Genomic DNA, 25,366 nt, shown 5'->3' with positions numbered 1-25,366 from the left:
TGGTGACAACAGTATAACTATATGCATGGATACATTTCTTTAAATACCTTTTAGGCACAATAGGAGATACTTTGAGCTGCTACTTTGGAGTCACGATAAAGCAATGCTTGATTTTAAATGTTTTCTGTTGTTTAATTACATATTGTGTATACACAAAGAAAATACTAAAAAACAAATGTAAAAATTTGGGATTTGTTTATGAATCTGCTGCCAAATCTTACTTTTCATGTCATTTAAAAGTATATATAATGTTTTTTATAAAACCACTTAAACATATCTTTTGTATAATTTAGCCTTGTTTGAAAAAAACTTGCCTACAAAAAACAAACAAGTTCTTAAAACCTGAAAACTGAAGTCTCTCATAGTAAAATTAAGCAAAAAGACAGCTTACGAGAACATGTCCATAATTTTAGATAGACCTAAAATTTTTCATAATTTGATTATTTTACAGATTATTTAAGTTGTTTACAATAAATCTGAAGGAGACTTAAGACTCCAATAACCCCCATTGGACAAAGATATATAAGTTATCTCCATAGTTCTTCATAACTTCTGTAGACATTCATCTTTGTAGTGAAGAAACTTATCACTGGTAAGATTTTATAAAGAGTAGGAAGATAAAAGTGGGAAAAACTCACTATTCTGGGCCATAATAATAATCTTATGATTATCCTGTCATTATATGTAGGGTAATTATGTAAAAGTCTATTCATTTAAAAGTTTATTGAAATAAGGAATATCTTGATAGATAGTGAAAATGCATCTGTCTGTAAAAACTTATCAAAAGTCTATGTAATATTAAATATTAAAAGATCTCATAAAAAAAAAGAAAGTAATATAGTCCAGGATTTTTCACAAAGACATGCAACTGAAGACTGACTTGATATTGAATTTTTCACTGGTTTTCTAACTATAACATACTCTTGATAGTCAGGAGGTACTTGGAAATAAAGAAATAATATTTGAAATATTCTGTATTACATGGTCTGCAAAACTGTGCTTTATTTACCACAATTCTTGTCATGATGGTAAAGAATAAAACTTCGGAATAAGCAGCCTGATGCCCAATAGTCCTCTAGCCCAATGAATCCCTCTTGTAGTCACCTATCCTGTTTCTTTATTTTTTACTTTATTTTTTTAGCTTTACTGAAATATAATTGAAAAACAAAAGTTATATATACTTAAGATATATACAATTTGATGTTTGATATACATTTTGAAATAATCACAATGAAGCAAATTAATATATTCATCACTTCACATATGGCATTATCTTCCTTCCTTCCTTCCCTCCTCCCTCCCTTCCTCCCTTTCTTTTGGAGGTGAGAACACTAAAGAGCTACCCCCTTAGCAAATTTCAAGTATACAATACAGTCGTTAAGCACAGTCACCATGCTGCACATTAGATCTCCAGAACTCATTCATTTAACATAAGTCAAAGTATATAACATTTGACAAACATCTTCCCATTCCCCCCTCCCTCTTGCTCCTAGAAGCCACCATTCTAGACTCAGCTTCTGAATTTGAGTATTTTAGATGTCATGGAAATGAGACTATGCAGCCTCTGTCCTTCTGTGTCTGGCTTATTTCACTTAGCATAATAAACCAAATTCACCAATGTTGTATCAAATGGCAGGACAGCCTTTTTAAAAGCTGACTAATATTCTGCATTTTCTTTACAATGAATTCACTGATGGATATATGGATTATTTCCATTATCTTGGTTATTGTGAATAATGCTGCAGTGAACTTGTCCTTGCAGGTATTTCATCAAGATTGAGCTTTATTTCTTTTGGGTATTTACCGAGAAGTGAGACTGCTGGATCATTTGGTAATTCTATCTTTAATTTTTAAAGAACCCTCCATACTGTTTCCTCTAATGGATGTAGCAATTTACATTCCGGCCGACAATGTGCAATGGTTGATTAAAGAGACTATCCTTTTCCTACAGTGTGTACTTGTTACTCTTGCCAAAAATCAGTTGACTGTAAATTCATGGATTTATTTGTGAGCTTTCTATTCTGTGTCTCAATGACAGTTTTTATGGCAGTACCACACTCCTTTGATTACTATAGATTTGTGATATATTTTAAAATCAGGGAGTGTGATGCCTCTAGCTTTATTTTTATATTACAGTAGCTATTTGGGATCTTTTATGGTTCTATGTGAATTTTAAGACTGTTTTTTCTACTTGTGTAAAGAATGTCATTGGCATTTTGATAGGGATTGCACTGAATTAGTGGACTGTTCGGGGGAAGTATGAATATTCTAACTATATTAATTCTTCTAATCCATGAATCCATGTCTTTCCATTTACCTGTCTTCTCTAATTTCCTTCAACAACGTGTTATAATTTTTAGAGTAGAAATCTTTCACCTCTTTGGTTAGGTTTATTTCTCCATATTCTGTTCTTTTGTTGTTATTTTTAGTGGGACTGTTTTCTTAATTTCCTTTTTCAGATAGCACATTGTGAATGCATAGAAATGTCACTGTTTTTGTACTTTGATTTTGGATGACGTCACTTTACTTAATTTGTTTATTAGTTCTAACTTTGAGATGTTATTTTAGAAGGGGCTATTATGGTAAACTTTTTCAGTTTTAAGTTGCTTCCTAGAGATAGTGAGAATGTCATGCATATGTATTATTTATTATATTATACATATTAATATTGATTATATATGTATTTCGTATATGTATAAACTATCTTGTACTTAATCTAAAGCAAAAAAGTCCAAAATTTTTTTCAAAAGCTCTGAATTTTAACAATTTGGACTTCAGAACCTAAATCAGACCAAATATACTTTTCAAAAATTTTAAAACATCTTCACAGAAAATTTTGACTCCATTGCTGAGACACTTGAGAGACCTCAGAATTCATTTCAATATGATTTCAATATTTTTGTTTTCTTTTCAATTTATACAGTCCAGTCACAGACTAAACTTCAGGTTTGGTCCAAGGGTAACGTTCCTGAGGAAAACAGCAATGGATGAGAAGGACACTACTCACACTTAATGGAGCCTATAGAATATTCTCTTGACAACTAATCATCCTTCCATTCAGTTCAAAATTTCAATCCAAAGAGTTTTTAAGAAACTATAAACAAAAGTCCTTCCTCTTTTAAATCTAGTAATTATTTTGAGTCTAATGAAGAATCATACTCTGACAAAATTTCATGGACTTATTCTATACAAATATATTGGAAGTAGATACTTAGGATAAGCCAATTCACTTAAATACCATATAAGTTGTTAAAATGCAAAAGAGGATTTAAGATTAGTTTGATTTGGTGCCAATATATATCTCATATCACATGTATTATGTTAAATATAATATAAATTCCTTTCTTTTCTACAAAGAAGATGATTTATAACTAAGCCAACATACATTCAAAAGATTTTTAAACTTTATTATGTAGAAAATAATCTTTTATGGAGGAAATATGACTAAATGGTGTTATAAGAATTCATTACACATAATTATAAACAACCTAAGAAGATATTCATTTTAAGAAATCATTTACAAACTTATCAGAAATACTTAATGTTTTTAATTTTTTCCTCATTGACTTTTTTCTGAACTGCTTAATTTTCACTTTCTCTTCAACTTTGTTAATATCATTACCAGGAAAAATATGTTTTAATGAAATGTGGAGAGTAAATAGTAAGCATATTGTAACTAATTGAATTAATATAGCAAAATTCTAGAAACAAATTTGCCTTAGGTTGCAATAAAACAGGTTTAACTACAAGGGAGCAATACAAAAACTTTATAGAGAACGTGGAACTTGTGATGGTTCCGTAACTGTATGAATTGGTCAATACTTCTTACAGAAGTATACATACGAAAAAGCATTAATTTTACCATATATAAATTATGCTTTGAAAATCAATGACAGAATTTAAGACATTATACCATTTAAGAAGATCGTGGGTAAAAGTAGTCTAGCTGAGGGGAAGAAAAATAACTTTCCATAGCAAAATCTAAAAGAAAACATGACCTTCTTCTACATGTTGTCCTATTTTCCTCTTATTGAATAATATCTGGTTAATTTATTAAGATCTTGAATGTATAATGAATGTGTACACTTCATAAAATATTTTTCTTTTATGTCTTTGGGACCTGGAGGTTCTTTAACAGGTTTAAAGAAATTAATAAGGGGAAAATGTATGTGACTGTCAATAACATAAAAATAATTACTCAATAACTTAGAAAAATCATTGATGTTTACTAAAAAGTCTTTATTCTAAACATTGTAATCTTTTAGCATATTGAACACTTAGTAAAAAATTTAAGAAGTACAGTCAATGGAAATCGTTAGTATAGAGAGTTATAATGGAAAGTATTTTAAAAGTAGAAAATTCAATTCATTGACTAACAACAACAAAAAATGCTTATTGGAGAAGTGAGTAACTATGATCCAAAGGATGTGAGCTTTTAAAAGAAGCACTCAAATCCTAATTAATATTGTTCATCTTCACGGCACATTTCTGCCTTCTGTAATGTTTGAATATACTCTAGACGCACTGAGCTTTGCTCAGTTATTATGTGAACAGGACCTTCCTTTCCATGGCAGCAGGCATGCCCTTCCTCACCTTCTTCCCCTAAGGAACCTTTATTAAGCTTTCAGGACCCAGTTCAAATAACATGTCTTCTAAAAACTTCACTTGCCATAAAATTACTGGTACTTTTCATATTGTATAGAAGTCATCTGTTAGCAAACAATACCTCTATTATTTCTTTATATATGCATTTTTCCCAGTAAATTGAAGCTACTAAAATTTTTTCCTTGAATTGAAATATTACTCAACTTTTTTCGGTATCAAGTTTTAATCTTCTCACAACTCTTTTTAAGCATTTCTACTGAAATTATTTTCAGAGAATTTACCTACAAAAGAACTACAATCAATATAGTAATTAAATAGCAATAGTACCCTGGGTAGATGCCAGGGAGAACCCGATTTGTGCAGTTAATTCAACTTGAAACTGTTGTGTATTTTTTCTTTTAACAAATGATCATTGAACACCTGCTAAATATATGATGCTGTGGCAGGCCAAAAGACAGTGCAATATAGAGAGAAATTAGAAACATATTTAGCTCATAAGTATTTTATGACAAAATAAAAAATAGCTTATAACACAGATGAAGACAAACTGTTTTGGGAAATCTAATGGAGAGAATACTCAGTCAAGAAAGAAGCATTTGTGCTAAATTTTATTTAGCACAAATTTAGTTATTTATGCAAAGGGTTGAAGACATCCACAGGAAAGGTCACTGGTGAGAACAAAATGAACTGTGCATGAAAGCAAAATGAAAACAGTAAAGATCCATAAGTGTATTCAGTATTATAATTTGGATAAGCAGAAATGGAGTAAAGGAATATCTTTAGTAGAAAATTAGGTAACAACAGGTTATGTAGTTTGGTCTTGGCTTCTATAATCAGTGAAAGGCCATTATAAGAAAGGAAACATAATAAAATGAAGAAAAAGACCCACACAGTCTCTTGACTAAGTATAAGTGATGGGGAATATTGGATGGATAGGAGAAGAGTGCAAAGGTGCTTCTCCTTTCTTTTATTAGCCAAGAACAATATATTCATAGGCACAAAAGTGGAAGACAAAAATCAATATTTACTCTAATGTGAAATATTCAAGAAGATGGTGCACAAACTATCTTCTTCATTAACAATGGGGATATAGATTAGTGATGTATGAAAAATCTTGATAAAACCATTCAAATATTAATTTTCTAACTGTAGTCTTTTGTAACTGGAGTACAGAAATCAAAAAAAGAAAATTAAAGAAACAATAGTAATAAAAATGATAATGCATTGCCACAAAAGAAAAACTTAATCCCATAGTTAAACAAATAACAAATGTTAAGTGGGAGGAAATGTCTCCATATTTATGAAAACTTATAAAAATCAATGATTAATATTAAATAGTTTGTCTTTATAAGCATATGCATTGAAATTTAAAATTCGCAATTCATTTTTAATGCCAGTTTTACTGTTTCTAAGCCATCCCATTTTAAAGCAAATATGAACAGTTGCTAAATAATCTTTATATGCCTCTGAGTTTTCTACTTTTCTTAACTGTGCAATCTGTACCATTATTAAAATAAAAACATACTTACTCAAATGAGGATTAACAGGAGCTACAAGAAAAGCAAAAAATAATGTTAGCATGGCTTGAATGTCTTTTATAAATAAGAGTCTAATCAGTGTCTCATAGTTCCTTATCAAAAATTAATGATCTTCCCCACTGCGACCATGAAGAATTATGTCTGCAATCCATTTTGTTCTAGAATTGAATAGAATCTACTTTGGAGCTCAGCATTAACAGTCTCAAAGTACCTAAAAGATCAATGCTAAATAGCATGTGGGATTTGTTCATTTTCCAAGGAACAGAGTTGCGGATCTTTTATATCTTAACCAATGCAAAACCCCCCCGAAATCAAAACTCAGGCTGACAGTAGGCCAACCTATAATCTAGATGTTTTAACAATGAAAACAATTATCCAACAGAGATTAAACTTTAGATTTTTTGGCTGTTATCTATTTCTGGAGAAAATAACATGATGTATATGAAACTAAAGCACTCCTTGTATCATGTTATTACATGCACCCTAAAACAAATAACTACACCAATGCTGCTTTGTTTGATCACACACACACACACACACACACACACAGAGTTTTCAAATAACAAGCAATATAGTTGTGTTTTTCTGCCCTAGAAGACATATTTATCTAAAAAAACCTGTGTTTACAAGTGACAATTAACTTCTACATGAAGAGGAATGAATACTTTCCATTTTACTGAAACAACAACAAAAATATACCTAATCTAACAGACAAAATGGTATGTGTATAATGATTACTTATTTATCACTTTGAGAGAAAATTTCATTCTGGATGAAGTAAAGATCGTTGAGGTTTCCCAGGATTATAATAGGCAGTTAATCTAACTTGCAGAAGTTTTTCTGCTCTGTTGTTAATTCCTAGTGCTTTCTATGAACCACTTTTGTTAAATTTGGACTTAACAAATGAAGTATGACAGTAAAAAATGCATACACTGCACAAAGGATGTTCATAGTAATTGTTACATTAGTACATTGAATTAACTTTAAGAAAGAGAGTTAGGGGCGCCTGGGTGGCTCAGTGGATTAAGAAAGAGAGTTAGTTTCTCAATGAAATATGTTTACTATTTCTTACAGAAGATAGTTCCTATTACTTTGTTTTCTGATTCTGTTTCCCCATTGCCAATTATGAAATATCTAAGTAGAGAAGGGATATATGTATCTACTAGTTTGACTAAAGTGGAGAAAAAAGAATAACTTTTTCTTGTAAGAGATCAATATATTATAATTTGAAAATTATAAATGATATGAAATGATATGAAAATTTAAAACCATCCATATATGATCTTACAAGAAGTAAGCATCTTTGAATTCTAATTTTTTTCTAAAAAAATATGTCATACCTACAGTTAACCTCTATAGCTTCTCGGCCTTTATGGCTAAGATCAAGTGTACATTAATTTCTGACCACACTGAGTTTTAATTGAGTCTTCTGCTACAATATTACTACTCATTAGATTCACTGTAAGTAGTGGAAACTTCCTTTCTAAATTCCAAATATTTCAGTGAGCCCATTTTTTTTCTTTTTACAATTGAACTTTTGTGTGTAATTTTTCATAAATATCTAGATACCATTTAAGTAAACCTTGCCCAAATCTTTATTATAAAAAAGTTTAATTAAATTTTAATTTCATTAAAATTTAATAAATAAAATTTTTATTAAAATTTAATTTTAATTAAACTGTTTAAGATTTTTAAAAGTATGCCTAAGAATGTAAAGATAATTAAAGCTGAAACTACCATAATATCTATTTTCCAGATCTATTTTCATTTTATTCTGCTGCCTCAGATTTTTGAGTAAAACTACTGAGCTTATAAATTTTTTTTTTCTCAATTTTCTCTTTGAGGAAAGTCATATAATTTCTACACATAGGAAAGCAACATGGATCGTCTCGCTATGAAGGGGTCAATCAGCCCTAGTTCTATTCAGAGTCTGTCATTTCATAGATGTATAAATCTGCAGGACACTGAAAACTTTCAGGTCCTAATATCTTCTTCTTTTTTTTTTTTTTTTTTAAGGAATGGATATTCATTGTTTCTAATCCTCATTTGAGTTGTCTACATTTTTATAACTTAGGGGCAGGGAGCATGGAACTTAGATAAGAGGACATAATTAATATTTTATAAAACATATAAAACTAAAACTTTAGAAAAAAAATATTGAGATGCTATCTAATTTGTGCACCCAATGGAATCATAGGGGTAATTACAGAATAACAATTGTTACTGTCATTAAATTTTATTCATTGCTATTAAATAGTAATCTTTATATCATTTAAAAAATGATATAAACCACATTCAAGAAAAGGTGTGCAGTGATTCTAATACTTTTACAAGTGAGTATTTTTAAAGGACCATATTCAAGAAAAAGATAGTTATTCTCATGCTTTTATATACATGATCTGGTATCAATATTCTAGTCTAAACTATATATCATATTTTTTTTAAAAGACTTTATTTGACAGACAGAGATCACAAGCAGGCAGACAGGCAGGCAGAGAGAGGGAGAGGAGGAAGCAGGCTCCCTGCAGAGCAGAGAGCCCGACGTGGGACTCAATCCCAGGACCCTGAGATCATGAACTGAGCCGAAGGCAGCGGCTTAACCCACTGAGCCACCCAGCCTATATATCATATTTTTTAATGAAAATTGAATGTATCTAGATGATGAGAAGAAAGTGAAAATAAGTGATTTCATATGAAAAACAACTCTATTGAATGTTATTAATGTCACTATATTTTTTACTTTTGAAAGTATTCAGTTTCCCTTTTAAGTAGGAAAAACATGTTAATGTTAAACTGAATGAAGAACTCAAAGGAGGTGCAAGATGGTGAAGGAGTAGGAGACACTGTTTCAATGGGTCCCCTAAATTGAGCTAATTAATGACCAGAACACTCTGAACATCCATGAAATCAGCCCGAGATGTAAGATTATATACTTATATATATATATATTGCATGGAGCACTGGGTGTGACAATGAATTCTGGAACACTGAAAAAATATAAATAAATAAATAAATAAATAAACAAACAACTGAATGGAGAACTCCAACTGTAAAAAATCACATTCTATTATTTTTTAAAATCAAGCCCTGGAGATCAATGATAAAGAGAGTAATAATTCACTAAAGTAATGAAATAAATATGAAATATTTTGCCAATGATTCATTCAACCCTGAAAAACATACTGACAATTCTAGAGGTAGTCATGAATATCATAAATTTCAACTGAAATAATTCTCATAAATTTCAATTGATAAAATATTAATCTGTTTCACTAACACACACACAAACATACTCACATACATTTAGGTGTTTTTAACATTAGCAATCTAAAAAAAAATGACTAAAAATAATAAACTAGAATGTACTTCAACAAGCTGCAATACATCTATACAATGGGATATTAAAGAATCAAAAGAAATGCACTATCAAGCCCCAGACATGGGAAAAACCTTAAAGGCATATTGTTAAATTAATAAGTTAGTTTGAAAAACCCATTTGCTCCATTATTTGTATTATACAACATTCTAGAAAAAGCAAAACAACAGACAATTAAAAGATTAGTGGTTGTCAGGTTTGGAGGGGACATGGTTGGATGAGTAAGTAAGGGGATCTTTAGGGCAGTGAAACTATTCTGTATGACACAGTAATGGTGAATACATAATACCAACTTATCACAATTCATATAACAGTACAACATAATAATAAACAATTTAAACTACTTGCTTTAATAACAGTATGTCAGTATTCTTTATCTTCTAGTAGTTTAATAGTTTTATGTTTCACATGTAGATCTGTGATCCATTTTCAGCTATATGTCATGAAAAGTATAAAGTTTGTATTTAGATTCAATATTTTGCATGGCATTTTTCTAAAGAAAGATGTTAATAATATGGGAAACTGTTGGGGGAAAGGAAATGCATAGAAGCTCTACTTCCTGCTTGTTTTTTTGTAAATCTAAAAATGTTTTAAAAATCAACTCTATCAATTAAAAAGCAAGTTTTGATAACATTTGATAACTTTTTTTTAAAGATTTTATTTATTTTTTTGGCAGAGAGAGAGAGATCACAAGGCAGAGAGGCAGGCAGAGAAAGAAGAGGAAACAGGCTCCCCACTGAGCAGAGAGCCCAATGTGGGGCTTGATCCCAGGACCCTAAGATCATGACCTGAGTGGGTGACTAACCCACTTAGTCACCCAGGCACTCCCATTTGCTAACTTCTTAATGATGTAAATTTTAAAGACATTAAGAATTTGAAAAATATGCAGAATTATTGTATCGTAGCATGGGATAAAAGATCAAGGGACATTATTGACATTATCACATTGATTCAATGTTAAGTAAAACATCATTCTATATTTCTATATTTATATCAAATATAATTTATAATGATTAAGTTCTCTGAGTTTGTTTGCTTGTTTGCTGGGTGTTTTGTTTTGTTTTATTTTTCTGTCACTTGGCTGATGACCATGAAAATCAATATTCCAAATGTTAGTTTTCTCTAACTTTAATAGATAACTGCAATATACATATTCCAGACAGTTTAATATGCAAATAAATACTTTAAAATAAAAGACTACTTACCGCTATATTTAATGACACGAATTGTTGAATCTCCTTCACCAAATTTGGTGAGAGGAGTTAGCCGGACTTCATAAGCCTCTGGTTTAATTAGCTCTGTCAAGTTATATGTAATTAGTTCTCCTTTTTGAATATTTCCATTTATTTTAATCTCCTGTTCCCACCAACGCTGCTGTCCAGCCTGAAATCAAAAGAATTATGTAGTAACATCCCCAATATTTTCTTCAGAGATACTTTACTGTGTTCTAACAAAATGGGTGAGAAAGCATTCTGAAATTTTATTAAATAAGTACATTACATTATGTGGATATATTTTATTAAAGTTCAAGTTTCTATAATAAGCAACAAATTCTGTAAATGTTTCCATGCAGATGTTTGCAGATAACTACCAAATTATCACAGAGTAGTTTGGCTGATTAAACAGATTTAATATGCTATTTTATTAAGAGTCAGAGGATAAAACAATAGTTTCGACTACTATCTCAAACTGAAGATTTGAAGAGATATATGTTTTAACTACTATTTTATTCTTTGTTTAAGTTTTTATTTAAATTCCAGTTAGTTAACATAAAATGTAGTATTAGTTTCAGGTGTACAATACAGTGATTCCGGAGTTGCATACATCACCTGGTGCTCATCATGCCAAGTGCCCTCTTTAATCCCCATCGCCTATTTAACCCATCCTCCCACCAACCTCCCCAACTGTAACAGTTTGTTCTCCATAGTTAAGGATCTGTTTCCTGGTTCACCCCTCTCTTTTTGTCCTTGCTTGTTCATTTTGACTCTTAAATTCCACATATGAGTGAAATCATGTGGTATTTGTCTTTTTCTGATTGACTTATTTCACTTAGCATAATACACTCTAGCTCCATCCCTGTCATTGCAAATGGCAAGATTTCATTCTCTTTTATGGCTGAATTAACATTCCGAAGATATATATACCATATCTTCTTTATAATCAACTGATCTTTGACAAACAAGCCAAGATAATACAGTGGCACAAAATCGTATTTTAGCAACCTGCAATGGAACACTGGGCATCCGCATGCAAAATACTGAATCTAAATCCAAACGTTGTACTTTTCATGACATTTAGTTGGAAATGATCACAGACTACATATAAAACATAAAACTACAAACCTACCAGAAGAAACATAGGAGAAAAACTAGATGACTGTGGTTTGGCAATAACTTTGAAGATACAATACCAAAATCCATGAAAGAAATAGTTGAGAAGCTGGACTTCTTTGAATTAAAAACTTCTAATGAAGATAATATCAAGAGAATTGGAGGAAAAGCACAGACTGGGAGAATATATTTGTAAAAGACACATCCAAAATATATAAATATCTCTCAAAATTCAACAATAAGAAAATAAATAACCCAATTAAAAAATGGAACATGGATCGTAACAGAAAAGATGCTCCATATTGTATGTTATCATAGAAATACAAATTAAAACAATGAGATGCCACTGTACACCTATTAAAATAGTCAAAATCCAGAACACTGGCAACACCAAATGTTGGTGGGTTTGTAGAGCAAAAGTAACTTTCATTCACTGTTAATGGGAATGCAAAAATGGTATAGCCAATTTGGAGGATAGTTTGGGTTTTGTTTTGTTTTAAAGAATTTTATTTATTTGACAGAGAGAGATCACAAGTAGGCAGAGAGGCAGGCAGAGAGAGAGGAGGAAGCAAGATCCCCACTGAGCAGAGAGCCCGATGTGGGGCTCGATCCCAGGACCCTGGGATCATGACCTGAGCCGAAGGCAGAGGCTTTAACCCACTGAGCCACCAAGGCGCCCTTGTTTTGTTTTTATTCACAAAACTAAACACACCCGTACCGTATAATCAAGCAATTGTGTCTCTTGGTATTTACTTAAAGGGGCTGAAAACCTAGGTTGGCACAAAAGTCTGCTCGTGAATGGATGTCTATACTAGCTTTTTCATAATGGGCAAGACTTAGACTTACAAAGTCTAAGACAAAGTCTTGTAAGACAAGACTTACAAAGTTGTCCTTTAGTAGATGAAGAGACAAATAAACAATGCTACAACCAGACAATGGGATTTCACATGTGCTAAAGAGAAATGAGTTATTAAGACATGAAAAGACATAGAGCAAACTTAAATGCATATACTCATTGAAAGAATCCAATCTGAAAAGATGGTATAATGTATGCTTCCAACTGCATGACATTCTGAAGAAGGTAAAACTATGGAGATAATAAAAAGATAAGTGGTTTCCAGGAGCGGGGGGAGGAAGAGATAAAGAAGCTGAGCACAAACAATTCTGGGGACAGTGAAACTACTCCATATGATGATATCATGGTGGATATAGGTAATTATAAAACTACATAACATACAACATTAAGAATGAACACTAATGTAAATTATGGACTTTGCTTGATAATAATGGATCAGTGTAGGTTCAACAGTTGTAACAAATATACCTTTGTTGGAGGATGTTGTTACTGCTAGAGGCTACGCAAGTGCTGGGGTTGGGGGTATATGCGAAATCATTGTATTTTCTGCTCAGTACGACTATGAGCCTACAACTACTCCAGAAAAATGTAGTTTTCAAAAAAATCTATTGGGCCACTTCATATTTTCTTTTATTTGTATACATTTTCAATTTTACTCATATAAGTAGTATAAGTATAGTTGCCTTATATTTTTATATCTGAAGTATCCTTGTTTTTGGCACCTTTCTCTGTATTTTTTAATTTTTAACATGTGTGTTGATTACATGACTAAAAATACTATTACTGGGGGTTCACTGTCACCTAGGGCACAGTTATATTCCTTTAGAGATAAACTTTTGTTTCTGACATGTTCCTAAGCACATCAACAATACGGTTCACTTTTACTTTGATTTCACAGATTAAAGTGGAGATGATCCCTTGTTTTAGGCAGACCTTGGGTTTTGATTTCTGTTTGATCACCACTACCAAACTATAAGACTCCAAGTTTGTCTGGGTTGGTGAGCAGCTGAAGGCAAAAGCAATTTGGGTGGGATATTCCAATTAAAATACTTTGTGTTTCCATTTTTGCCTTCCATTTTTACCTGGTAACATATATACACATATATAGTATATAATTAAATGTACATACATATTTTTCATATATTTATATATTTGTTTTCTGAGGGTGAGTAGGTCTTAATTATAAAGCCTAATCTCTTACAATTCTGGATATGTAAATCTCAAATATATGCAATTACCACAGGATTGAGAAATGATAAATAAAATTATAGAATAAGACAGAAAGCCCATATCCATATTTGTGGGGTTGTTCACATAGAAGACAGAGAAAGATTTATCATCCAACTGGTTATGTATATGGAAAAAAACATAGAAGAAGTCTCAGAAAGGGGCACTTGGATGGCTCGGTTGGTTAAGCATCTGCCTTCAGCTCAGGTCATGATCCCAGGGTCCTGGGATTGAACCCAACATCAGGCTCCCTGCTCAACTGGGAGTCTTCTTCTCCCTCTCCCTCTGCCCCTCTGCATGCACACTCTCTCCACCTCTCTCAAATGAATGAATACCATATTTTTAAAAAAATGAAAAATCTCATGAATATCAAATAAGACTTAAAATTAATAAAAAGCAAAAGTCAAACTACTTAGAAAAATACAGAAGTATGTCATTATGACTTCAAGTAAGATACTTCTTTCTTAAGCAGATTAGAAAAGCACAATTAGTAAAGGAAAAAGATTGATAAAATAGTCAATCTTAAATTTGACATTAATACTAAATTTAAAATTTTGGTAGAAAAACTTCTTCTCATCAGTGCTCCCCACTAGACAGCAAAAATCAAGGCAGATGTTTGAGGAAGATATTTAGAACATGTATAGCTAACTAGATCATGTTAATACTCTCCTAACTCAGTAAGAAAAATAATCCAAGAGAAAAATCAGACTAATAGGAATAGGTAGGTATTTCATAGATGCAGAAACCCCAATAACTAATTAAAGAAAAGGTGCAGTCTCACCGTGAACCAAGATAATGGAAATTAAAATCATAATACCATTTCCTATCATCAGATAAACAAAAACTTGTAAAATGACAATATTAAAGTTTGACGTAGATAGAGAACAACGAGAATTTTTATACATGTCAGGAACAGGGAGGGTGAGAGGAGTGGGAGCATGGGTGAGACTTGACTCCACTTAAGCTAAGGAGTTAGCTTACAGCAGTGCTACAGAGACTAGCAGAAGACCAGAGACAGCTAAGTCAAAGAAATGGACTCAGGGCACAGTATACAGCAGAATGTTGACATTCACATTGGTTTCCCCTTGTCTCCTAAGTCCTGCATGGGGGACGCACAAGGGCAACATAGATTTTGTACATGCCTTGCGTTTGTATCACAGCTGAGGGATGCTGAGCTTAAAAAAAGCTTAGTATTACGGCGCCTGGGTAGCTCAGAGGGTTAAAGTCTCTGCCTTTGGCTCAGGTCGTGACCTCGGGGTCCTGGGATCGAGCTCTGCTCGGGCTCTCTGCTCCATGGGGAACTTGCTTCCCCCCTCTCTCTCTGCCTGCCTCTCTGCCTACTTGTGATCTCTGTCTGTCAAATAAATAAATAAAATCTTTAAGAAAAGAAAAAAAAAGCTTAGTATCTCTCTCTCTTTCCCCCTTTGCTCCTTTGTTTTGTTTCTTAAATTCCACCTATGAGAGGTATGAGAGATAGAGGGTATTTGGGCTTCTCTGACTGACTTATTTCATTTAGCATAATACTCTTCAGCTTCAAACCAAGAAACTGACTCCAAACTCTAGAGAACAAACTGTTGGTTACCAGAAGGGACAGGGAAGGAGTATGGGGGGTGGCCGGGGAGGGGGAGATGGGTTAACAAAGTGATAAGGATTAGGGAGGCACTTGTGATGAGCACCGGGGTTGTATGAAAGTGTGGAACCACTATGTTGTATACCTGAAACTCTCATTCTACTGTGTGTTAACTAACTGGAATTTAAATAAAAACTTAAAAAAAAAGAAATCTTAGTATTTTATGACTGACAGTAACAAAACCTGCTCAGGTATCACCGAAGAAGGAAACATTTATTATACTGGATGTTAAACAGACTTTCCTTGCTCTAAAGGGAAACAATATCTCTGTTTTCTAAGGATGATTGCGCTACAAATGACCTTGGGAAGATAGGCTAGAATAAAAAGACAGGGCTTCTGTGCACATGATATGCAAAAAAGCAAGACATCCGTGGGAAATTGTCTTCTAAAAATACAGCCTTGATGAGTATGTAAACTGAAGAGCAATTTGGCAATAAAAACAATATTACAATGAGAACAGATAAACTCTTGCATTAGTACACATGCAGACAGAAATATTCATGGCATAGAAAGTACAGAAAATTATCTAAACCTCAAGAAGAGATAAAATAATAAAATGTAATACAAAATAGAGCATGAAAAATGAACCTAAACTATATGTATCATCACGGACGAATTTCACAAAAGTGATATTGAGCTAAACTTAATTTTGAAACAGGCATATTATAAAAATTAAATTCAAAGTATGTATTTTGAAGAGGGATGCATAGATATGCATTGGATATAAAAGAATGCAAAACTTAGTAAATACTAAGTTCAAAATACCGGTCAGGTGGGTTAAGAGAGCCCCAAAAGAAGATGTAATTGTGAGGGGTAAACAAAGGACTTCACTCTATTTAGAGTTGATGCTTAACCCACTGAGCCACCCAGGTACCCCAGGCAATTCACTTTTTTTTTACAATTTATTTATTTTCAGAAAAACAGTATTCATTATTTTTTTTCACCACACCCAGTGCTCCATGCAAGCCGTGCCCTCTATAATACCCACCACCTGGTACCCCCACCTCCCACCCCCCGCCACTTCAAACCCCTCAGATTGTTTTTCAGAATCCATAGGCAATTCACTTTTAATTTTTACATTTTTTTCGAGAGGGAGAGAAGGATGTGTAGGGACAGAGGGAGAGGGAAAGAGAGAATCTTAAGCAGGTTCCACTCCCAGCATGGAGCCCCATGCTCCTGAGCCAAAATCCAGAGTCAGACACTTACCCTACTGAGCCACCCATGTTCCCTACAAGACCATTGAGATGCGGATGGTCCTTGAGCTACATTTGGTGAGGCGCAGCTCAGTCTTGTTAGACCACCTCACCGATACTAGTAGCTTCTTCTAACACTTCTACATTGATGACTGTCTAACTTGCATCTTTAAGTTAAAAACATAATAAAAACAAAAACAAAAACAAAACCCCACTATATCTGGTAGTCTTTATATGTACCAAGCACTATGTTAACTGTATTATACTTACTATATTTAATCTAGCACAACCCCTAGTAAGTAGAAACTAATACTAGCCTTGTTTTGCAGATAAGGAAACTGAGTCAGAGAGAAGTTAGCATAACTCTTTTAAGGTGATGTAGCCAAAGAGTAGCAACTGCAAAATTTGTTTATACACACAAAATGACTCTTTCACTCATCACTTTTTCCTTGCTTCTCCAGAATTTATGCCTCCCTTACTTTTTTTTTAAACCAGAGCCTTTATTTATTTAGTTATAATATACTTAAAGTATTTGTTTGCATATAGATTATAAGCCAGAAATAATTTCTTAATAATTTTTATACCTGCAGTGTCTGGTCATTAACATGATAAAGATGTGATCAGATTAAATTCTAGCATGTAGTGTATTTCTAAATGGCCTTCAAGGGGTGAAATCCAACTTAACTTCAAGGGGAAATCCAACTTAACTTAGCAATAACCACATAAAATCACTGAATTTACATGTAAGGGTAAAAATGGACAAAAACCCTAATTGCTCAGAAAGCATTTTACTCAGGCTTAGTTGGTACTAGAGACTACAAAGTTCCTATTAGTTCTGGAGGCCAAGTATTCTATAAGTTAATAGAATGTAAGTGACAATTTCCTTCATTGCTTTTAGATTTTTAACTAAAGGCAAAGGACTATTATTTCAGAAGATAGGTAAAAGTAGTTTAAATTCACAAAAATACATACAGAATGATTTGACATTTAACTATTATCCAAGAACAAGCAAGTTTAATCAAGGTGAACTTTTCTGGATGTTAATATAAGTTCAAAACCACCCAATATTTTTAGTGCATCCCCAGGGAGGATTGTAGGTATTCTGTTGTTATAATGGGATGCTCTCCTCAAGTAATTTTAGTTGGCAGATACAATGATGTTGTTACTTACTACAAACTCTAGAGTACATAACTTCATATGTGTATTAAAAAAGCAATAACTTTGGTTCCAAGTATTTAATTTTAAAGCTGTAATGAAAGTATCTACTTCAGCAGTTGAAGAATAAGCAATTAAATATTTCATATTATATCTCAGTGAGCTGTGCAAAATGTAAAAATGTGAAATTAAATGCAGTGTTTGCACATACACAAAAGAAAATGCAACAACAATCCACTGTTTGGAGGTAATACCACAAAACCCTCACAGAATGTGGCACCCTAATCATAAGTGTACCCCCATACACATGTTCCTATGAAAGCAACATGTTAAAAAAATTCTTATCAAGTTTTTTTAACTTTCCATTTAACTCTTACTTTTCCTAGGGGATACATTCCTTTCAAATAATTTAGGGGATGGCCCCAGAACCTAGAAATCCCCTACAGCGAAGCATTTTATTAAAAGCTGTGGTTTAATATTTTTACCACAGAAGATAGCTAAAATGCTATTGTTGAAAAGGTTATAGAAGGAAAAAAAAAAGCACAATTTTTTTTAAGTTTTAAAAGGGATAAAATTAGCTCCTTTAAGTAGAAATCTGCAATGAATTCTGAAATGTGGCTAAGGAGGGGAAAGCTGCTCTCTCTTCCTTTTTGACATAAAGCTCTTTCAGCATGATAATGAACTCCAGTGAAAGATACTGTATAAGTGAGAACCTAAAGGAGAAAAGAGAGTATATCAACTGAATATAAGACATATACATATTTATGCCATTTATTTTAAGGTAACCTGTAAAAAAGATATTGATAGGGATGCCTGGGTGACTCAGTCGGTTAAGTGGTTAAGTGTCTGCTCTCAGCTCAGATTGTGATCTCAGCGTCCTAGGATTAAGCCAGGCATCAGGGTTCCCTGCTGGGCAGGGAGTCTGCTTCTCCCTCTGCCCCTCCCCCCTTCTTGTGCCTGTGCCTTCTCTCTCAAATAAATAAATTAAAAATCTTTTAAAGAAAAGAAAGATACTGATGTACCCATTTTATCGGAAACTTCCATTTGTGTTTACCAGCTACATTACTAGTATAAATAACAGCTGATGTTGAAAACCCAGGTATTACAGACATTAAATCATACACTCTTATGATCATCCCACAGAGTCTAAACTAGCTAAGATAATGTTTTGATGGGTTAAAATCCAGATGCCTTATAGCCTCAAATAAAGGTGATCTGGGCTTTAAGATAAACTATTATTTTAGTAACACCTTAGGGGTTAAAGGGTTAATAAATACTGTGGCAGTAAATGTACCTTATTTCTTTCTTCTACTGAGAATAGTAGTATATATTTATCCTTTAATTACATGTCTTTTCTTCCTTCATTAGTACAAATTTGAGTCTTATTCTTTTCACACTCAGTACGAAATCTCCTGAATTAGAGGCACTTTTCAACACCCTTGAAGTATTTGGTTTTTCAAACTTTGCTCGATATTAATGCCTTTGGAAGTGACAGTACATTCTTTTAGATACACAGGTGTTTAATAGTTTTTGTCTGTCATTCGTCTTTGGAAGCTAGAGTGATTTTTCTTAACTGAATCATGTTTAGTGAAAGTTAGATAGCTTTGCTTGAAAGCTAGCCTGAAGCTTTCAGCTGACTGATTTGTAAGGAGTCCTTCAACAAACTGCATCAGCATCTGCTGACTGAAGATAATGGGTTGTCTTCTGAGGTATGTGGAAACACCTACTGCTTTTCATTGCATTTCCATTGTTACAAATGGGATCGGTCAATGCCAAGTACATGGTTTTTGTCTCTCGGTGTATATCATGCTACAATATTAAAGGCTTTTTAGAAAGTATGTAGGGATCCTGTTTATTATGTATTTTTTTAGTGTCTCACTTAGAGAATTTATTGTGTTTCAGGAGACTTGTAACACTCACCATCCCATAATTATTGTTAACTTTGTAAATATTGTAAAAACCCCAGTATTAGACTCTTTTTTTTTATTATATTATGTTAAAGATCCGTGTTTAAATCAGAACTCTAAGAATGCTAATAATGTAACTGTGGTGGCCATCAAATTGACAGAAATCTACACACAGCAAGGTCTGTATCTGTATAAACAATGTTGTCTGGTAAATAACTTCTATTGGCTAAATGCTAGCAAGTTCATCTTAATAACTACCATATAATGGATTCCAAATATGCAACACTAGAAAAGTGGAGCAGGCAAACAGAATTGAGGGATTAGAGCAGTATTGCCTTTCAGCACAGATGGCCTTGTACTTCATTGTAATCTTATTTGGTAAAATTCAGTAACAGCCATAGTTACACTAAAATCTTCTGACTTGAAGATATATTCTCATAACTTAACATAAGTGATGCACATATTCATGTATATTTTAATTTCAGATTTATCCATAAACAAAATAACAGATGCTACTTAATAGTGATCTCAGTTAGTAACTGGTTAAGAACTTTTTAGGAAAGTGATTTAAGTAACTATTGTTTACCAATATGATGAATGTTCTAATTTTGAAGAGGATGGAGAAACATGAAAAATGTCTAACATAATGTAAAGTTAAAGTATCAGAGTACAAAATGTAAACAAAATGATTGTGGTTGTATAAAATACATAAACCTCCTGAAAGGTTATGCAAAATAAGAACAGCTGTTTTAGGCAGTGAGATTCTGCATGATTAAAAAAAAAAAAAAAATCCTGGGGCATCTGGGTGGCTCAGTGGTTGGGCAACTGCCTTTCACTTAGGTCATGATCCAAGTCTCCCAGTCGACTCCCTGCTCCGTGGAAAACCTGCTTTTCCCTTTCCAACTCCCCCTGCTTGTGTTCCTTCTCTCACTGTGTATGTGTGTGTGTGTCTCTCTCTCTGTCAAATAAATAAATAAATAAAGTTTAAAAAAAAGTTCCTTTGATATTATATTAACTGGTAATAGGACAACTAACCACTATACAATATCTGGGAAATCTGATTCCAAAGGGTGGGGTTCAGAATAATGTTACAGCATATAATTGAGGAGTATTAGAAAGCTACATTCACTAGCAATTAGAGAAAGTGCAGATTTCATAATTTGTTCTAGAAATTGAATATTATTTATATTTCTAAAATTGAATTTTGTTTACCTCATTCCAATGATGAAAAATTCTTTTTTTTTTTTTTTAAAAACTGATTCTTGATAATTCAAGTTAAACTCATAGTTGATAAACTCAGATTTCAAACCCAATCACTTAGAGAACTGAGTACTACCTGGGGAGGTAATTAAACCCACTCCCTAGTATAAGTGCGACTGGCATGGTAGTAGAGAGGATGCCTATTGTTTAGATTATCCTGTCTCCTACTGATCTTCTCTCAGACTTAGTCAAATTTATTTGGTCTTTCTTGTCCTCTAGTAGCATATTTTGCTTATATCTTTGAAAATGCCTTGGTCTCTGGGTCCATATTTCTATTCAGCCTGTGTCTTTGGCAAATCACAGGTTCTTTGGGTTTAAGCATTATCTCTGCCCTTCCTCAGAAGTTTGGTAAATCTTGACTGCTTCTCCAGCACCACAATGAAGCAAAAGACTAGCCAGGCCCTGGGGAACCGAAAATCGGACTCAGTCTAGGCTACTGTGCTACTCCAGGGCTCACCCTGCCAGGACCCAGAGCTTCCAGGCCATTCTTCGTGGGCTACACACTGGGAGGCAAGCATAGCCTTAACTACTCACGTGGGTTATAGGTGCCTTTCTCAGGAAAAGTTTAGACGTAATTACTCTATTCCTCTTCCCTTACTTTTATTTTTTTTAAGATTTTATTTATTTATTTGACAGAGATCACAAGTAAGCAGAGAGGCAGGCAGAGAGAGACAGAGAAGCAGGCTCCCCGCTGAGCAGAGAGCCCGATGCGGGACTCGATCCCAGGACCCTGAGATCATGACCTGAGCCGAAGGCAGCGGCTTAACCCACTGAGCCACCCAGGTGCCCCGTCCTTTACTTTTATAAAATACTCCTTGTGCCTGGGGATTCTGTGCATTTGCACTGGAATTTCTTCCATTGTTTTCATCCCTGACATAAAGGCTTTGGACTCAACACTTTTTTTTTTTTTTTTAAAGATTTTATTTATTTATTTGACAGAGATCACAAGTAGGCAGAGAGGCAGGCAGAGAGAGAGGAGGAAGCAGGCTCCCCACAGAGAAGAGAGCCTGAGGCGGGGCCCCATCCCAGGACCCTGGGATCATGACCTGAGCCGAAGGCAGAGGCTTTAACCCACTGAGCCACCCCGGAACCCCGTGGACTGAACAATTTTCTCTCTCAACCCACCTTCTGCCTACTTCACTACCACAACTTCCATCTGATTTAAAGCTTAGACTCTCAAGGCTACTCTTTTTACTTTGATTTTTATCTATGATTTTATCTTAGATTTTAAAATTAATTCAAAGCTCATTAGCCATTTTTTAAATTTTGTGCTAGTGGGTTTGTCTTCATGTTCTTGGAAAGTATCTTCACATTAATGGACCATATCCTCAACATCCTCTCTTGTAACATTAAATAATAATGGAGCAATTGATTTAAAAAAGGATTACAACAATTTTAAAAATGCACTTCTTAATATTTCAAATTCCCAACTGTTCTTTAGCAATCAAAGTTTTTAACTTACATGATAAACTAATGTCAAGGGAGATTAGAAAGACATGGCATTTAGTTTTGAATGTCTTGATTCCCTACAGGTTTTCTAATATATATTCCTTACCATAATAGTTAACCCGATTACAAAACAAAGAAAAGAACAAAATAACTCTCAGGTAAAGAAAGCACTGAATGGGTCCACAGCTTCAGTGAAGTTTAGTCTTTTAGTTTGCTAAGTTCTTATTTCCTTGTCTACCTAATGAACCACTGCTCATGTAGGGATGTAAGCTGGAGATTTGGCAGTCTCTGGAAAATACCGCTGGTGTATAAATGAAAGACACTGTAAATGTATTTCAAGGATGATTAAAAAAATGAGAACTAAACATAAGGCACATAGAAAAAAGTCTTCAGTGATAACCAAATGAAACATTCTTGCTCAATGACCGTAGTAATGGAAGAAATAGAAGAAGAAAAATCAAGCCAAAAACTTTCTAACTATATCAAGGGTTTTATGACTTAAAGTTAAAAATGTAGTTCCAGAAAAAATAAAACAACTATTAGACTAGAACTTTGAATAAAAGGTCTTTTAGCTACCTGAAAAAAATTTAGTTTCTGGTGAAGGGTTTGAAACAGAGACTAGCATTTTACACAGTCTTAACTATTTATTATATATCTTTTGTGTGACTTAACTTTACATTTCCAATGTAACCTTTTAAAATATATTAGAAGAATAACATGAGAATATTATCTAATATTTATGAGTGACTACTATCTGTTCTAAACATTATAGTTATTTAATTTAATCCCAAGTAATTCAATGAGTTAAATTAACTTTCAATTTTAACTAAATGTCAAACCATATTATTATATTTTCACCTATTCTAGTACCTTGTGTAGATTTACTGTTTCAAAAAATAAAAACTCAAAAAGTAAACTAATAATAAAAAAAAGTAAACTAATAAAAGAGGAGAGAAAACGAATAAATATGGTATCTCAGAAGATACAGAACAGATTGAATGTTCAAATGAATCTTGCTAGTTTTCTTTTCTCACCCCTCACAAGAACATTTTGGAGCATTTGTAACATACAAGGCATTTGAAAGGTAACTGCTAATACTTAGCTTAGGGAGTGCTCAAGGAAACATCTTTGTTTTTTTAACTTTGCAGAACACATTTATCTTCAGTTGCATGAATAAAGGTAATGTTTTTTCTCTAACCCCCAACAGGAATCAACCCATAAATACAGAGAATAAACTGGTGGTTGCCAGAAGGGTGGGGGATGGGCAAAATAGGTGAAGGGGATTGAGAGGCACAGGCCTCCAGGTATGGAATGAATAAGTCATTGGAAGGAAAGGTACAGCACAGGAAATATAGTCAATAGTGTTGTAAGAGCACTGTATGGTAACAGATGGGACCCACAATTGTGGTAATAGCATACTGTACAGAGTTTTCCAAATACTATGTTGAACACCTGAAACTAATGTAACATGGTATGTCAACTAGTCTTCAGTAAGAAAAAGAAGGGAAGGGGAGGGGAGGAAAGGGAAGGGAGGAAAGTATTTTATGTTTTATGGAGTTATTTAGTAACTCAATAAACTTCATAACTTCATAACTTCAATAAATATTGAGTAACAGAGTTTAGACTTGTGATTTGGTAGAGTTTAAAAGATTTTGTGTAAAATGGATAGAGCATATGAAGGTCAAGTTTAGATAAATCTTAATGCAATAATTAAATGATCTTTCTTCAGTTTATTAAAAAAGAGTTATTTTGGTTTAAATAATAGAAGTTATGTATAATTCCAATAACCACAATTTTGTCAAAACAATTTCAGCCAACGCTTTCCCTGATTATTGGGCACTTTTTGATAATGAGCCTTTTTCTCTTTATAATATAATTATAATAAAAATTTTAAGGTAAAAATGGAACAAAAGGTGAATGTTTGATAAACTTCCTATGTAGGCTTAAACAAGCACATATGTTATTGTGTAGGGGAACTGAATACAGGTGGCTCTGACTCAGAAAAATTGTTAGTTTCGTCACAGTCAGGCTAACATATCTTTACCTGAGGGGAAATGTCCCATTATGAAAAACATGAATTTTCAAGACATAAGCAGCAAACTTTGTTAAAAATGGAGTATAAACTTCATTTAAGGAACATGAAGTAATAGTCACTTTCAAATATAAAAAATGTAGTTACAGTACATTCATATTTCAATACTATAATTAAATTTCTAGGAAGAAACCTGACAACCACAGTGTTCTTTATATAGAAATTAAGAAACTAATTGCAAAGATTAAGGTTATTTAAGGATTTTTCACACAAATCATATTAAAATAGGATCCCTTCCATTCACTGTGACCTCGGTCAGTAGGGTGCCTACATGGTAACTTCTGCATAGTATATCCCTTAATTCAACCCCCAGGCACCAGGAAAGCTGATCCTTCCAAAGTGCATTTGATTAATTTTCAACCATTTATGCAATTACAGTTTGGGATGACATTTGGGAATACTCAAAGTATTTTTGTCTACCAAGAAAAGTAAAAAAAAAAAAAAAAAAAAAAAAAAAGCTTCCAACTTTTTGAGGACTTTTTGAAGACTCACCATTTCCAGGTATTGCACTGAATATTCTACACGTTAGTTTTCATTTAATTTTTATAAAAATCCAGTGAGGTTAGTATTCTTATCCTTATTTCCTTAGTCAAGGAAACTTAAAGAACTGATACTTTCCCAGGACACATAGCTAGTAAGAAGCAAGAGATGATACAGAAATTCAATATTGTCCAATTTTAAGGCTACTTTCCTAATCCTAATCACTATTCTCCACTTCCTATTATTATATTATTTATTATATATTATA

General features: G+C 33.1%; 1 protein-coding gene across 1 annotated transcript in view; it reads right to left on the bottom strand.

Moving 5' to 3' along the window:
- Positions 1 to 25,366, bottom strand: part of MDGA2 (MAM domain containing glycosylphosphatidylinositol anchor 2) — an 845,496-nt gene that overhangs the window by 37,612 nt on the left and 782,518 nt on the right. The window contains exons 11-12 of the mRNA XM_044231999.1: positions 10,725 to 10,902; positions 6,135 to 6,155 (exon numbers count right to left, since the gene is read on the bottom strand). Coding sequence (XP_044087934.1) covers positions 6,135 to 6,155; positions 10,725 to 10,902 — 199 coding nt within the window. The remainder of the gene's footprint in view (positions 1 to 6,134; positions 6,156 to 10,724; positions 10,903 to 25,366) is intronic.

Source organism: Neovison vison, chromosome 13 (genome assembly GCF_020171115.1).
Source record: "Neovison vison isolate M4711 chromosome 13, ASM_NN_V1, whole genome shotgun sequence".
Taxonomy (NCBI): Eukaryota; Metazoa; Chordata; class Mammalia; order Carnivora; family Mustelidae; genus Neogale; species Neogale vison.
The sequence above is the reverse complement of the archived record's forward strand: the minus strand, read 5'-3'. Positions and strand labels throughout refer to the sequence as shown.